Source organism: Pocillopora damicornis, chromosome 1 (genome assembly GCF_964200805.1).
Source record: "Pocillopora damicornis chromosome 1, jaPocDami1.2, whole genome shotgun sequence".
NCBI lineage: Eukaryota > Metazoa > Cnidaria > Anthozoa > Scleractinia > Pocilloporidae > Pocillopora > Pocillopora damicornis.
This window is the reverse complement of record NC_142670.1, coordinates 12,887,061-12,902,104: the sequence shown is the minus strand read 5'-3', so window position 1 is coordinate 12,902,104 and position 15,044 is coordinate 12,887,061. Positions and strand designations below refer to the sequence as shown.

General features: G+C 38.8%; 1 protein-coding gene across 1 annotated transcript; it reads right to left on the bottom strand.

Annotated features, from left to right (window-relative positions):
- Nucleotides 1-699: 699 nt before the first annotated feature.
- LOC149052078 (uncharacterized) lies at nucleotides 700-8,960 on the bottom strand. Its single transcript, XM_089183439.1, has 7 exons — nucleotides 8,102-8,960; nucleotides 7,738-7,813; nucleotides 5,741-5,789; nucleotides 4,995-5,118; nucleotides 3,261-3,424; nucleotides 2,765-2,881; nucleotides 700-2,134 (listed from the first exon to the last, which is right to left on the bottom strand). Exons 1-6 carry the CDS (start codon nucleotides 8,153-8,155, stop codon nucleotides 2,797-2,799), a joined length of 552 nt encoding a protein of 183 aa, XP_089039565.1. The 5' UTR covers nucleotides 8,156-8,960; the 3' UTR covers nucleotides 700-2,134; nucleotides 2,765-2,796.
- Nucleotides 8,961-15,044: the final 6,084 nt, after the last annotated feature.

The window sequence follows — 15,044 nt, the reverse complement described above, 5'->3', positions numbered from 1 at the left end:
AGCGTAACTTACTTAAAACTGAGAAGGGCCGACCGAGGAGAACTTTTTACGGCTAACGGTTAAAATTATGGCCATTTTTCTGCTGCGGTTAACTCAGAATAACACAAAATAACACTTTCTAGGAAGGAAAGATTTCTAAGGTTAATTTTTGCTATAACTAAGGGTTAACATTTTGTCAATTTTTACGCCTAACAGCTAGTTTTTTTGACCGATTTATGAACCCTATTATGAACCCTTTTAACCCTACGGGAACCCTCGATTGGGTGAAATGCAAGATGTGAAATGAAAACGGTTTAAGAGGGTGGCATTTTCAACTCGAATTTGGAATCAGACCTTTTAGGGAAAAACAAGCCGTGAAAAATCCTGGAGGCAAGGATTAACCTGAGAGAGACGGGCGTGGGGAGAGCGTTGACGCTACGCATTCCTTTTATGTTCAATCTGAGATACTTAATGAAACCCACGCAAAAAAATAAAATATATCTTGCGAGATATTCACCGGCGTCAAGGCGAGCAGGGATAAATTTCTTTCCCTCTTTAGTACCTTGTACCGGATCTGAAAAGTCAGTAAGCCCTGATATTTAGACTTCACACCAGATCTAAAAAACTGCGACAACGTAAATGTTTCAGCAGAAAATCTCTACTGACGATGGCATATATTTTAATCATTTTCGAAAAAGAGCCATGGAAAGGGGGGAAGGGTGGGTCGAGGTTCCGTTTATCCCCCCGGGTTGGGAGTGCAAACAGCTTCGTTGTTTCATAGGTAGCATCACAGGACGGATTCTCAAGAATCTTAGAGCTACAATATCAGAAGGTAAAGATGAGAATTTTCCTGAGAAATTACTGGACTTCGGCTTCTTTCGTCTTCTTAGATTTTCTCTTCGTGCTTCATAACTCTACTCCATCTACCCACCTTATAGCAGTTTTTTAGTATATGCCACACAGGTGAATAGAGCTCTTCGCGTGAGCTTATTGGCAAATTCGGAATTAATAGTCGAACCTGTATTAACCGGTCGGTTGTAAAAGTCCCAATTTTTTTCCTCTTATGCACTGTCACTTTCTCTCTCGTGATGCCGGTGAGGAGATTTGTACCAGGGAGCCAGCGGGAATTCGACCAGGATCCCCGCGCGGATAAAAACGGGCAAGCAAAATTGAATGAAATCCGGTTTTGCCGGTAGTTCCACGAATTCAATGTTTCACTCATACCTCACTTTCCACTTCCGCTAATTTTTTTTTCCGAGAAAGATCAGAAGTCTTCACGATGTTAGAGTTCGTTAGTTGTATATGAATATATTCGCACCTGTGAAAGAAATCGGCCTCCGCCAAAACACTCGTGTGGTTAATGCTCACAGATGTCTGTTAACTACGTATTCTTTCTTGCCGCTGAGTCTTTGCTCCTCTTCAAACCCTCACCTTCCTTCCCAAGTCTTTCCCCTTATTGGTATCGTGCACCAATTTTTACTTTTCTTACTTTCATAATAGTTAAAGGAAAACAACAAAAACAACAACAAAAAACCAAAAATAAAAAATAAAAAACAAACACAAATAAAAAAACAAAAAACTTCCGCTTAAAACGCCTAAGCAAACCGCAATAATTATTTATTATTTTTCGCTTTTTTTTCTTTCCTATATACTTGGCTTTTAGACTAAAGTAAACTGCTTGCTCTTTTTGTATATATTACTTTCCATTACCCGATATATTACCTTTAGAAAAAAACCATCAAATTTAAATGTACCCAAGAAAATTAATCAATATTTAGAACCGTTATCGTTTACAGAGAAATAGATTTCCTAAAACTTATTTTCAATTTCAAATTTTACCATTTGCCTCTCCATGTTTGCCAGACAATATAATTCCCATTTCCGAAGCCAGCAATGAAAACCCACAATTTTAAATTGTTTTTCAATAAGTACCTTGTGTGCTTCCTTGCTCACTTCTCTACCACAATCTACTTGTTTAATAAAGTTTAGCCCAGAATTTAGGGTAGTTTCCATTAAGGGAGTAACATTTTGACTCCAAAAATTTAAAATGCAAAAAACCAAAAAAAAGATGGGTTGCGTAGGAGAGTCACGGCCAGGAACCAGCGGTTGACAGCCTTTTGAGACATGCGCGGCTGACGGGGCTCCCGACTAGAGCCTGAAAGACAAAGAGAGAGGAACGGCAATATAAGCTGCGTTTGAGAGGTTTGGACGAGATCTGGAGGGACCTCGTCGAGTATTTCAAATTAATTACTCTTCAAAAAATTAGTTCATGGCAACAAAGGAATCATAGCAATAGAGAAAAATAGGCCAAAGGTTACACAGCAGGGATGTTTCTTTTTCTCCTCATGAAAAGCCTTAAAACTGTTTCATATCACCCAGAATACAATAATTTTTTTTTAAGGTCGGCTTGAAAAGTAACAGTCAGTGAGATACGTTTTAGTTCCTCAAAAAACTGTGCAAAGTGGCAAAGAAGAAAGCCTAACTTTCAATATTCTCGCGCGACCACAGAATGGATATGAAATGAATAGTAACCAACAGAACATGGTAAGTTTCTTCTCAATATTACCCATTTTTTACCAAATCTGACTTAAGGAATGGGGTACGTTTTCTGCCAAATTTTCCACGATTTCACACTAATAACGACGCTTAACAAAAGAAAATTATGTATTTCTTGCCCTTCGTGGAAAGATCATTTCTAGTGTTCTCATTGGTTGCTGAGTGCCGGTTGCCATCCTAGGAATGCATCATCCCATCCGAGTTGTGATTCTGGAGTCAGTTTACTTACGCTCTTCCAGTAGCTGGTAATCTTTTTGTCTGTCAATGAGCAACTGACAGAACACCAGCATCAAGGGATGTCTGTGGGAAACCAGCACAGTTAGAAAACCAAGGTATGCGACAAAAGCTAGAAATAAAATTAAGAAATTTTGAAGTGAGAGTCGAAGGTTGTCCAGGATCCCATAGGTTATGCTTTAGTTAGCACAATGACAACTCTATAAATCTCGTGCAACCCTCTCGAACAATCAGACGTGAAGCTATTACGAATCGCTACTAAGCCACTACCGTTTGCTGCGTTCTAAGCAATTTGTTGGATCTTGTCACTGAGGAATTTCTGCTTTCCTCTTCCTTTTGTCGCTGAAATCTTATGAACATTAATTCATTGGTTAAAAGCTGTTTTAGGAAACAGTGAACAACACGGCAGCAGAATAGGTCTGTATGCTGTATCTCCCTTCACATAGCCTCTGCCACTTATAAATTGCCTGTATTGGGCGTGTGCTACGTACCTTTGTCCTAAGTCTGGAAACCCTGCATCAGTGATGTTCGATCGATACGAGAGATGAAAATCACTCCTAAAAGCATGCCCTTTAGAATTCGCATAAATGCAGAGAAAATTCCAAGAATTATGTTGTAGAAGAAGAAAAAGTACGACATGACGGAGAAAAGCCGTCTGAAAGAGAGAGACGGAGACCAAATATAAAGTGTGCACGATACAGGCTAAGTATTTTAAGCTAAGTGACCCATAAGCAAGATGTGAATCTAGGAGAATTACTAATTAACCTGGATGTAACCAGTACAACACACATCAAACCAACAACCACAACTACAGCAACAACAACAACCATCACAGCAGCGAAAACAACAACACCCATTACCACCACAACAAAATGAATAACAACAATAAACACTCAAACAACGATAACAATGTAGATATATGCTAAAAATCTTCTTATCAGAGACGTCTCTGTCGGCGAGTTTTTGCGTCGACGTTCAATTAATCTACTGCAGCTTTGTATTGAATGTTCTCTCGGCGAGGCGTGAGTTGACCACTAAACATACAACAGTATATGACATACAATTAACGCAATAATAAAATTTGCTACGCCATTGGTCATCAGCAGCCAAATAGGACCGAGCGGAGTCCAATTCGGTCTAGTCGTAACAAAATTTAAGAAAGAAACTAGACATCGGTTGAGGTTGCAAGCAACAGTTAACTCGGCGAAATGCGAGACAACAGTCCATGACGCATCCTATTGACTTACACAGCCATGAGGTGTTAACTGTCCCTTTAACTGTCCTATTACACTGTCCAATTAGAAACATGACACTGTCCTATTAGTGCTCAAATCGGGCTGGTGACAACCAATCACGTTCGAGAATTTCGCTATAGGTTTGATTAGTGCACTAATGGGACAGTGTACGGTTCACGTTATGCTTGTAAGTAGCCATTTGACGCAGCATGCTTGTGTGACTATACGCGTTATATGCGTGCTGTTATAATTTTTTCAATCACTTGATGAATTACAGACCGAATTGGAGTGCACTCTGTCAAGCCTAGTACTAGTCATAAATGCCTGCACGTGTTTTTCATGAGTAGATCAGTTGTTCAAGGCGTGCGTATCACACAACAAGAGATTCAGCTCAGACTGATATACAACAATACCTGTTATCAATTGTGACTAGGATTTTTGGATAAGTCGAGTCACGGAAGACGAAATGTGTTAGAAACAACTGGAACAACATCAAAAAAAATAGCCGAGGCTAAAGTGGGTCCGTAAAAAAAACATTCCATGAGTACTAGATTGTGTCTTTCGAAAAGCCCTTAAGTCTCACAATAATTATGAAATTATGATTATAATTAAAAATCCAGCTTAGCCACGAAATCCTGATCCTGCAAATATGTTATTGTATCTTGTTTTGATGCTTAAACAATCTTTAGAGTTGCATTCTTCATGTAATAGAATATTTTTCAATCGAGTGTCGAAAGTAATCGATGATTGTTGTGATTTTGCTTAACTTCGCCGTGTGATTGGTCCAGAAAGCTCGCGCCATCTTCTCAACCAATCAGATTCAAAACTTGAACGAATCGTGATTTGGTCACTCGTGTTTTCCCGCCTCTTACGCAGTTCGCCCACAACGATCAACGATCACAATAACCATACGACAACAATCTGATGCAGTCATATGACTCTCATTCTTAAGATTCAAATCGATATAACATATACATCGGTAATACTTACAACAAAGCAATTCCGGTTTTTTTCGAATGTTTCCATAATCCTGGGATGCACAATTCTTTCGATTTGAAAACGATTGCCGGAGCAACAGCCACAGTTTACAGAAAAATTGTCAAGGCGCCAAAACCTAGAAAAGAAACCAAGATAAAACATCAAAGAGCTGCATGGTGAGATCACATTAGTACCAAGAGCACTGCGAAATTACGAGCCCACCTTATAGTATCAACAATGACTTAAAATTTAAAGGTTCATGAAATACTATTACTTCCCTTTAACGACCGCGTTGCTTCTCAGCTATGGAGAAATCATAAACAATCTGAATCTCTTTAAATTCAAGTTTTGGCAACAACATAAAGGAGTCGTTTCATGAATCTACGGCAAAAATTCACTGAAACGCGACAACTCTGTAGGAGAATAAAAGTCACTGCGGAAAAAAAACGTTGAATAGCCCTCTTAAAGGACCACGCAAACTTTATTCTCAGAATTTCTGACACCTACTATTGCGTACTTCCTTAGTAAATCTGTATCATGTTCAAACAGGGTCAATGTCAGTATCTAAGAAATTGCGCCCCCACCCCTCCCCTAACCCAACATTAACCCTAACTTGTTATCAGTTGACTGTTGTTGGGTTAGGGGAGGGGTAGGTGGCAATTGCTTTGACACTGATGTCGATCATTCAAACGAACAAATGAACAAACAGAAGATTTGCATTTAAGATACTGTATGACATCAAATTCATTTTTTTATACCAATCAATGTGTACGCTATCTGATATCCAGAAAATCGGAGACTCTTCCACTAGCAAGGAAAAAAAGAAAAGGTAACAATAAAATCTTAATGACACACTAATGCACAAGACATTGGAGATAATTATTCTAGCCACATACAGTGCGCTTGTCACATGACAAGCTATGTAGATGGCTTGATTCAGAAGTCTTAAGGTCCAACCAAGGACTCACACAATTTAATCGGGTCTAGAGTTCTTGAAAATCTTCCGTTTTCTATCATCGTCATTATCTTTCTGTCGTTTTCTTGTGTTATCATTAGTAGTAGTATCTTAAATACTAGTGCTATCATTGTCATCATCGTCATGCCGCAATGATTCGATTCAGGACCGAAGCGCTTACTTACTTTTGGTACTTCAAGAAAGGGCACTTGTTCGAAACAGGGCGCTTGTTAGGGACAGGGATCATTTTTTGGGTTTTTGCTTTTGAGAAACAGCAAAATGTAAGGAACAGGGCTTTGATGTTTATTTGAAAAGCATCAAGTAGACTGGGAAATGGATTTGTTGTTCCAGGATCCATCCTGACTACAACGACTAGCCAAGCAATCATTGCAAAATTTGCTGACAAAATCATTTGTTTGAAGGAACTATGAACTCACGTGAACATAATTGTTGAGACTGAGAGGAAGACCACCGTTTTTTTTATAGAGGCTTTAACCCCTTACATCCTAACATGACAATGCATATTAGCCATACTGTTCTCTATACATTTCCTAAGATGCCGACAGGGAAAATTCATGTAAAAATCAAGAGTTTCTTTAACTGGTGATCATTTCCTTTATTCTCATGACCTTAATGTTTGATTCAGGGGGATATTCTGAGAAGAAATTAGATGTTAGTCACTCTCAGGGGTTAAAGGGTTAAGTGAACTATTGAAGAAAGATGAACTAAGGTTGATCTCAATGTTCGCACATTCTAACAGTGTCTGTATTCGATATAGGGGCGCTTGTTGTAATGAGGGTGCTTATTCAGTAGGGGGTGCTGGTGATTAGTAAAAAAACAGAATCGAGGGGGCGCTCACAAGCCGGACGGGACGCTTAATGGAACGAGGGCGCTAAATCGAATCATAACGGTTATCTGTATCTTCATCATCCTTTATATCATTAGAATTATGATAACGGTTAATTATAATTATCATCATTATCATCATCGTTATTATTTTTTTTTACCATGATCGCAATTTCATTCAAAATATGGTATCTAGTCCTTTCGTTACAACCGTCGCTTTGTAGCGAAATTCGGACAGTTCGTACCCAGTTTGGGCAAAGGCAGCTCAAGTTTACATACAGCCACCGTTAATATGCAAACATATTTACTTTGTGCAGTGGGCGAAATATAAGGACTTGTCTGGAAACGAAAAGTCGCCTTCTCAACCTAAAGATCTGAACTAGTTTTCAGTACAAATAAAGTTACCTAGCTATTCCTATGTAACGTAACAAACCGACCTTACGTTTAACATACTTAACATGGAAAACATACTTTCTTAGTAAGGGTGCGAAACAACTCAACCGACTGGGTAAGAATGGTCCTGGAAACGACCGGTATCAAAAAACATAGCGCGCACTTTTGAACAGGGAGTTTAAGAAAACCACGGCAGCGACAGCGACGGCGACAGCGACGGCGACGGGAACGACACAAAACGTTTAATAAACTGAACAACGGCTGTGAACGTGGGTAAAAAATCTTAGTAAATTTCTTTGCGCAAATCTACAGAACAACAACGTGAAATGACCCAAATTTGCGTTCTCTGGAGAACGTGAACGGCGACGTCTATTTTTTTTTAAACTTCCATTTCTAATTTAACGCAGTGTTATATATTCAGTTTCGACATATTTTGACAGCGAGAAAGAAAGTACATGACTTATACTAAGAGTATCGCGAGATTCGTAGGTAAAATACAAGTTCATTTTTTAACCAACCGCTGTCGTCGTTTCTTAAACTTCCTATTATCCGTCAGTTAACCACTGAAGCTGCAGGTGTCAAGAGCAGGTCCTTTGAAAATGTTGCTTGCCCTTGATACAACTGAGGCACGTGTTCTCTGAAATAAATTTTAAAACATTGGTCGTGAACGTGTTGGTTCAGAAATCGTTTACAACAACAACTCCATTTTGCAAGGGTGCATAATTGCCACGGAATACTTTAATTTAATAAAGAGTATAAAATAGAGTCAAAAAATAATAAAAAACAACAATAATAACGAAGAAAAAATGAAAAGGACCCTCAAGCAGAAGTGCGTGCAAGGATATAAATTGAAAAAAAAAAGTATATATATATATATATTGTGGGAGGAAAAAGACAAATAAACTACCAGTTCATCCCTACAGACCTGTTTCGTGGTTGCCCACTCATCAGGAGATTTAATGAGAATAATCTTTACCATCGCTAATATACAATATAATCTAATTCATGCAGCGCGAAATTTAACAGTTTAGTTGTTGCGTAGGAGGGCTTTTTTGTTTCTGTGGCGGCTGGAAGACACGCGTTCATTACATTTGTTTAGTGTGGATAGTTTGGGTCGGCAGATGATTAGGAATTTTTCTTTAAGGCAGGGATTTCATCTTTTACTTGAGCTGTTGTACGGCGAGCGTGATGAGAGAATGCGCCAGGAAATAAAGTGCTCGATGTTGTTGTCTTTGAGGGTCCAGATGTGCTTGCTGAGTTCGGTGGAGTTTCTGTGTTTGGCGTGGCGGAATGATGCGGTGTGGTTTCTTTATCTTGTTTTGAAGTCGTTTTCTGTGATTCCGATGTACGTTTCTGTCGTGCTGTTGTCTTTGCGTGTGACGGTGGCTTGGTAAATTATTGATGGTTGCAGGCAGTTCCCGTCGGACAAGCATGCGTTCTTTTGTCGGCAGTTGTATGTCTTGTTATTAATGGTAGCGGCGGCGGCGTCATCAGCCTGTATAGATGCGGTTAGGATGCGTTTGTTATGATTGTCGATTATTTGTTTCGTGTTGTTCATGCAGTTGTAACTGATCTTGATGGTGTTTCGGTTGAAGATTTTTTTGAGCTTGTGATCTTTGGGAAAGTGCTTGTCTACTAGGCGAGGAATTTGTGTCCGATGTTGGTGCTGGTGTTCTTGCTAAAAGGAGGGTTGTGCCAGAGGATGTTATTGCGTTTTCGGTTTTCCGTTTGCTTGTTTTGGCTGGTTCGTACTGTAGTGTGTAGTGGTATCTACTTTCGTCGAGTGCTTTCTAGTATAGAGGGGCGGCTTGGTCAAAGGATGCTTTGTCAGATGATAGGGACGACAGTCGTTTGTTGATGCCGGCGGGAATGTTCTTTATGGTGATTGGCGGGTGGTTGCCCTCCCAGTATTGCAGAGAAGTATTCTGCTTTGTAAATGGCTGATAAGTGCTTCGGTTAAGGTTAAATTTAGATGAAAACTCACCATGGCATTTCATGAAGTGGACCAACATGAAAAGAGAAATGAAAGCAGACAAGACAAGTACTGCTTCTATCCCACCTGCAAAGAAAATTAAAAAAAAAAAATTTCCATAAAATTTACCACCTAACCAAGTCTATTTATTCATCTGTCGTTCGTAATAGTTTTTCCTGTTTAACTGTCTTATTAGCAGTTGTTTGAAGCCCTGAGTTAGGATTGTATATTTTCATTTTTGGTCGGTGTGTCTACTGGTTTGTTTTCCTTTCTTGTTGGTCTGTTTCAGCAAGGTTTGGGTCGGGTAGAAAATGGGAAGGAGGTTTGTCTCGGGTCGAAAACAGGAAAGAGGTTTGGGTCAGGTTGAAAACAGGAGTGAGGTTTAGGTCGCGTCGAAATTTGGGTCGGGTAGAAAACGAGAGGAAGGTTTGGGTCGGGTTGAAAATAGGAGGCAGGTTGTACCGCTCTGCCTATGCCCCCTCATTGCAGATATGTCCTCTGACGTAATGTGATACTTTGGCCAATCATATCGTGTGATCTATCACGGCTTGGAACTGGTTAAGAGACTCAGTTGTAGTTCTGTCTTTAAGCAATAGTACTCATTCAAGGGGGTCGGAATAAGTGGAAAATTTGACCAATATTTTCCAGTAACAACGGATGAACAACCTCCCGGTGATTTCAAGAAAACTCGTTATCCGCATGGTCATTGTGAACCAGATCATTGGCCTCTCACACACACATTACTTCCCTTGAAGTTCTAACGTTTCTTCGTTGACGCCACGTGATCGCATCGTTGTTATAACCTAAACGTGAAAGAGCAACTTGCTGCGAAAATAATTGAGTTAAGTTTTTAATGCCCGGCTGATTTCTACTGAGAGAATACTGTTATTTTCCTGAGAATTCTGTGCTTAATATTCGATGCAGGCTTTTCCCTCATAAGCTGTCAGGCGATAGAGATGTCAAGGGAATACTTTTACTATGGAAAAAACCCATTTTACAAAATTAATCTATCTAAACAAAATTTATATATAGTATGTTGTCAGAGTTTGGTATCCAACCCCGCTAGATTATCAATTTTAACCACTTACGAAATTGATCCTGGATACGGGAGTTCCGTCATGTGAGCGATCTTCGTTTCTCTGGCTAAAAGCGTACCCCGGATTCCGTCGCCTCCCTGGAAAAGAAAAGTTAAAGATATTTTGTCAGCAGTAAAAGCTTCCACACAAACTTTAACAACATTTACCATTATCTGGGGATGGTTCCAGACAATTTATGAAGTACAGAGCAGGAGCAAGCAGTAACTCCTCCCCAACCTCCATCCTTGGACAGCTTTTCATAGCCAGCGTACAAAACTATGAGATGATTATCACGAAAATCGCGACTTAACGATGAAATATCGTGCCGTATGAACACATGTCTTGTATATGTCGAAAGTAACCATTATCGCTTTCTTTATGCTTTAGTTCGCTCGGTGATTGGTTAAGAAAACTCGCACCAATCTCTCAACCAATCAGATTCAAAACTAAAACCAATCATGACTTGGCCACTTACGTTTTCCGCGTTTCAGGATGTTTGGTAGTTTTTTACTTGGACTTTTCATATGGCTCTGAAAGGTATATATCGTTTCAACTCAGCGATATACATTATCGTTACGTACCTTGTTTCCTTTTGCAGATCTCTAGGAACGTTTCAGTTTTCTTTCGCTTATTTTGCGAGAGAGTGGTGGTTTTTTATGTTATCCTTTAAGGCGGACATTGGCGCAAGGCTAGCCAGAATTAATCACCTCGCACATGCCCGATGTTAAACTGCTGTGTGCCGTGTTCCTCACAAGTGACTCACCCTTCTGTCAGATAGGAACCACTTCTTTTTTACTTCACGATAGAACAGGATACCGAACCTCATCCAAATGAATGCAAGGCAAAGTTTGATTGGAACTGACCCCAGATATGTCAGGTAAAATAATTCCTTCTGTTACCTTGCCCTAGTGAAAAAAAAATTTAAAAATGAATAAATAAATAAGTAAATAGAATAAAAGAGTAAAAAATATATATGAATCAATAACTAAATGGGGGCCGGTCATTATTCATCACCTGACGGAGGGGGGTGGGGATTGGAGGATTTTGGTTCTTTTATGATCAATTGTACCTGATAACCCCTATAAGACTCTGTTATATCCTTACAACCCCCACTCCACCACACCCCGCACACACACACAACACACACCTACACACACACATACACACACACCTACACACACACCTACACACACACGCACGCACGCACGCACACACAAAAAATAACAGAAAAAGAAACTCTTCCATGTGATATGCTCTAAACAACATGCATACACTCACTGACCTCAGTGAACACGTCTTCCGTTGGCTAGATTATTTCAACCGCAGCACGCTCGGCAAAAGTTGAGAAATGTACAATTTCGATCGCTGTTTTTTCAGCTGCAGGCGATGCAAAAAAGGGCAATTCTATAGTGATCAAATTATTTGTTGAAAAATGTATCCCGGAGATTTTCATGGGCATTATGTTCAACTACTAATACGTGCTTGAAAGTTCATTTATCGCTTACACGTACAAGTTAGATGAGCTGAGCATATTCTGTGAACAATATTTTTATTTTGAAGAAGCAAGAGAATTTTTCATGACTCAAGTGAAAGACTCTAATGTTTCAGCACATAATATACTTTATGGTTGGAATGTGATCTTACCTACGGGCATCTCGCAAATGTAGGCATTTTTATTATTCCAAGAGATACCATCAAAGAGGCCTCCATTATTGGATATTTCCGCGCAATTGTCGTTACCTCTTGCCTCAGAATCACGCCACTTCAAAATACTTAATTGTTGTCCACTCTCCCAAGTCGAAATCCCGACTCTCTTCCTTAAACCACTATGCCATGCATTAGTATTCCAAGCAATACGCTTTTGACTCATGACTGATAAACTGCCATTCTTCTTCAGTTTCGATGGAGACTAAGTAACCTCCCTGGTATCAGAATTAACATAAATATCAGTTGAAATTCCATCTTGTTCCGCTTTTCGAAAGTACGTAAGAGGAGTTTTTGAAGCAGGCTGCTTGACACTCTATGAGAAAAAATAAAGGAATGAATAAATGAACGAAAAAATGCATGTTGATGATAACAATTGTGATAACGGTAATGATGGATACGAGAAAGTATTTTCTAGACCATTAATTTTAATAACAAACAATGGGCATCAAAACCCTCTACATCACTGAAGCAAAAGGTTTTGAAAGTGGAAAAAAGGGAGGTCAGGTAGCACCGTTATTTTACGACTTCTTTGTTTTGCTTTTCAACTCACGTTTTGAATCACAATCCCATTTAATCCCAACAGGAAGTCTATAAGTCTATGACTAATCATTATGATAATCAATCAGATATTATCTTTTTTTTTCCTCCAGTTCATTTTAAGATGCATAACGGTTAAAATCGGAATTACACTGCTTCACCTGTTCCTGGCATTTCCAAAAACAAATGAAGGATTACTGTAGAAGAGGAAATGAGCAAATAAAGTGATTATTATCTCAAGAATAACATTTGATATAATGTAAAAGCTTATTAGATCTTGAGTTAGTCTACTACTAACGCATTTTATTTGCTACATGTCCTTTAAGCTCCACCCATGACTTTTATTACCTTCCCTGGGGATCAGACGACGAAATTTTAAAAAATGCAGCGTCTCCACAATTTACCAATCAGCTGAACAAAACTTTTCACATGTGGAAAACACTTTTAAGGATACTGTAGACCTTCGCGAGTTTCCTTCGAGGAACTTTTTTACACGTGTTATTCAGAGTGCAACCAAACTATAGAACAATGAAAAGGATGTAAAATGCGCTATTCAAAAAAAAATGTCTTGCTTTAGCTCGCAACAATTCGAAACGGAGGATGCTTTATCAAACGAATTAATCAAGTACCAAGTCTGACCGCTCAAATAGAACTTCTGCTCAATTTTAATCTTGAGGGTAGGTCTCCAAAAGATAGTCAGGATTTTTCCATATTCTTGCAATTGGTTGTTACTAAACTATGGATCAGTAGACCGCGGAACCTCCACCATGTATTTTTTACAAAAGGAGAGTAATGAGATAAGTATAAAGTTTGCTTTCGGGTACAAAGGAGAATAATTTGAAAGAAAAATATGTTTTAATTCACCATGATGTCCAACTTGGCGAGCATTCGGCAATCATCTGCTCTGAGTGTTAATAACTGAACAAAAAATTGAAAGCTCTGACAGTTTGGGTACCGCGATATCTGAATAGCGCCTCTTCTGAAGGTTCTCAGTAAAGCTTTAGGCTCAAATTCATTGCACATGACCCTGGAATGAGGAACACCATCGTATCATTTCGGGGTGATCCATTAAACATGAATAATAAGAGAACTTTATTAAAAGCCAAAGAAATAGTTTTTTGACTATGTTTAAATCAAAAAAGAATCTCCATGTGACTGTAAGGAGTTCCATTGCTGAATCATAATACGTAAAAAATAATTGATTTTAAGGGTTGTTTCATTATTTCTCTGTGAGTGCACGTCACTTTAACCCCTCAGCTTATTCAGAAAATCAGCTATCGAAATTCATGATTACTAATGGTGTTTTAACTTGCGATAAGAAAGGAAAAGGTACAATAATTCAACCTTTTTTTTTTCCAAATACATGTACCGGATCAAGTGTTAAACTTTGCATCTATCTAACCTATTGCCATTTTAAGGGGCCCTAATGATTAAGTTCGATCTCTTGTCTTCGCACGTCGAACGTTCAGTACCAATCTGAAGACGAGACGTTTTTCCTTTTTCACATCTTGTCATGGTGGTAGAAAACGATAGCAATTAAGCTATTGTGTCCCTGTCATCCTAAATATGGCGGCCAAAGCTGTTGTGCAGACAACCATGATGCAAATAACATGACCACAGCATGAATGTCTCGCCTGTGCTTGTTGATCTTTAATTGCTTTGCGCTATATGGAATGTAAAAGGCTTAAGGTATCCAATTTATGATAAATCCTTCTCTGATTATGAACTAAGAGTTTAGTGCAGACATCTTTAGAATCTGATTTGTTTTGTTTTAATCAACAGTGCCAAATAATCGCCACCTGACATTTTTTTTTTCGGTTTTGTTTGGCCAAATTTCACAGGATGTTAAAAAATCGATACAAATGTTTCGGAAAAGGAAAGTCAAGATATAATTAGGTGGTACTTACCTAGTGCATAACTTTTAAAAAACGTTTTGCTCACTTTGTCGGATTCAGTTGTACTCATCACGGAATTTGATAGCTAACGCCTAACAAATAGGAATAACTAGCGTTGTACTTACACAGCACACAACATGTTAATAGAGTTTTGAAAATTTTGCCGGATTCAGTTCCATTCATCATCCACTTCATCATGGCCACGATAAGCAAAGGTTGCTGTTAAAAGGTATCGTTACACTAATATTTGATTCACCCCGCTTGCGAGTTGCGGATATACGGCATCCCTATAAAACCCTTTCGTACGAGTTAGAATTAAATGCAAATTTTGATCTCAGATAGCTTGTTTATGGCGTTTGTCTTTTTTTTTTTTCCCGTCATAGACGGACCAATAGACAAAGAGCAGCTTGCAACAGATGTGGAGCATTGTTTTTCGTAATATAATCGAAAAACTTCACGGTATTAAAATACTCTTTATCATTCCAATTTTAGAAAGAAGCAACTCAAAAATAATCGATATTATTCTGGAATATCCAATAGTCTTAGCTGCAATAAAGTTTGTCAATCGAAGCTTGAAACGTTTTGACATATCGCATTTGGGCGGTGTAAAGAGAAATGTACTTGTACATTCAAGAATATTCCTTTTTTTATTACTTCTTCCGCCTAAATCGTACGCTTCTT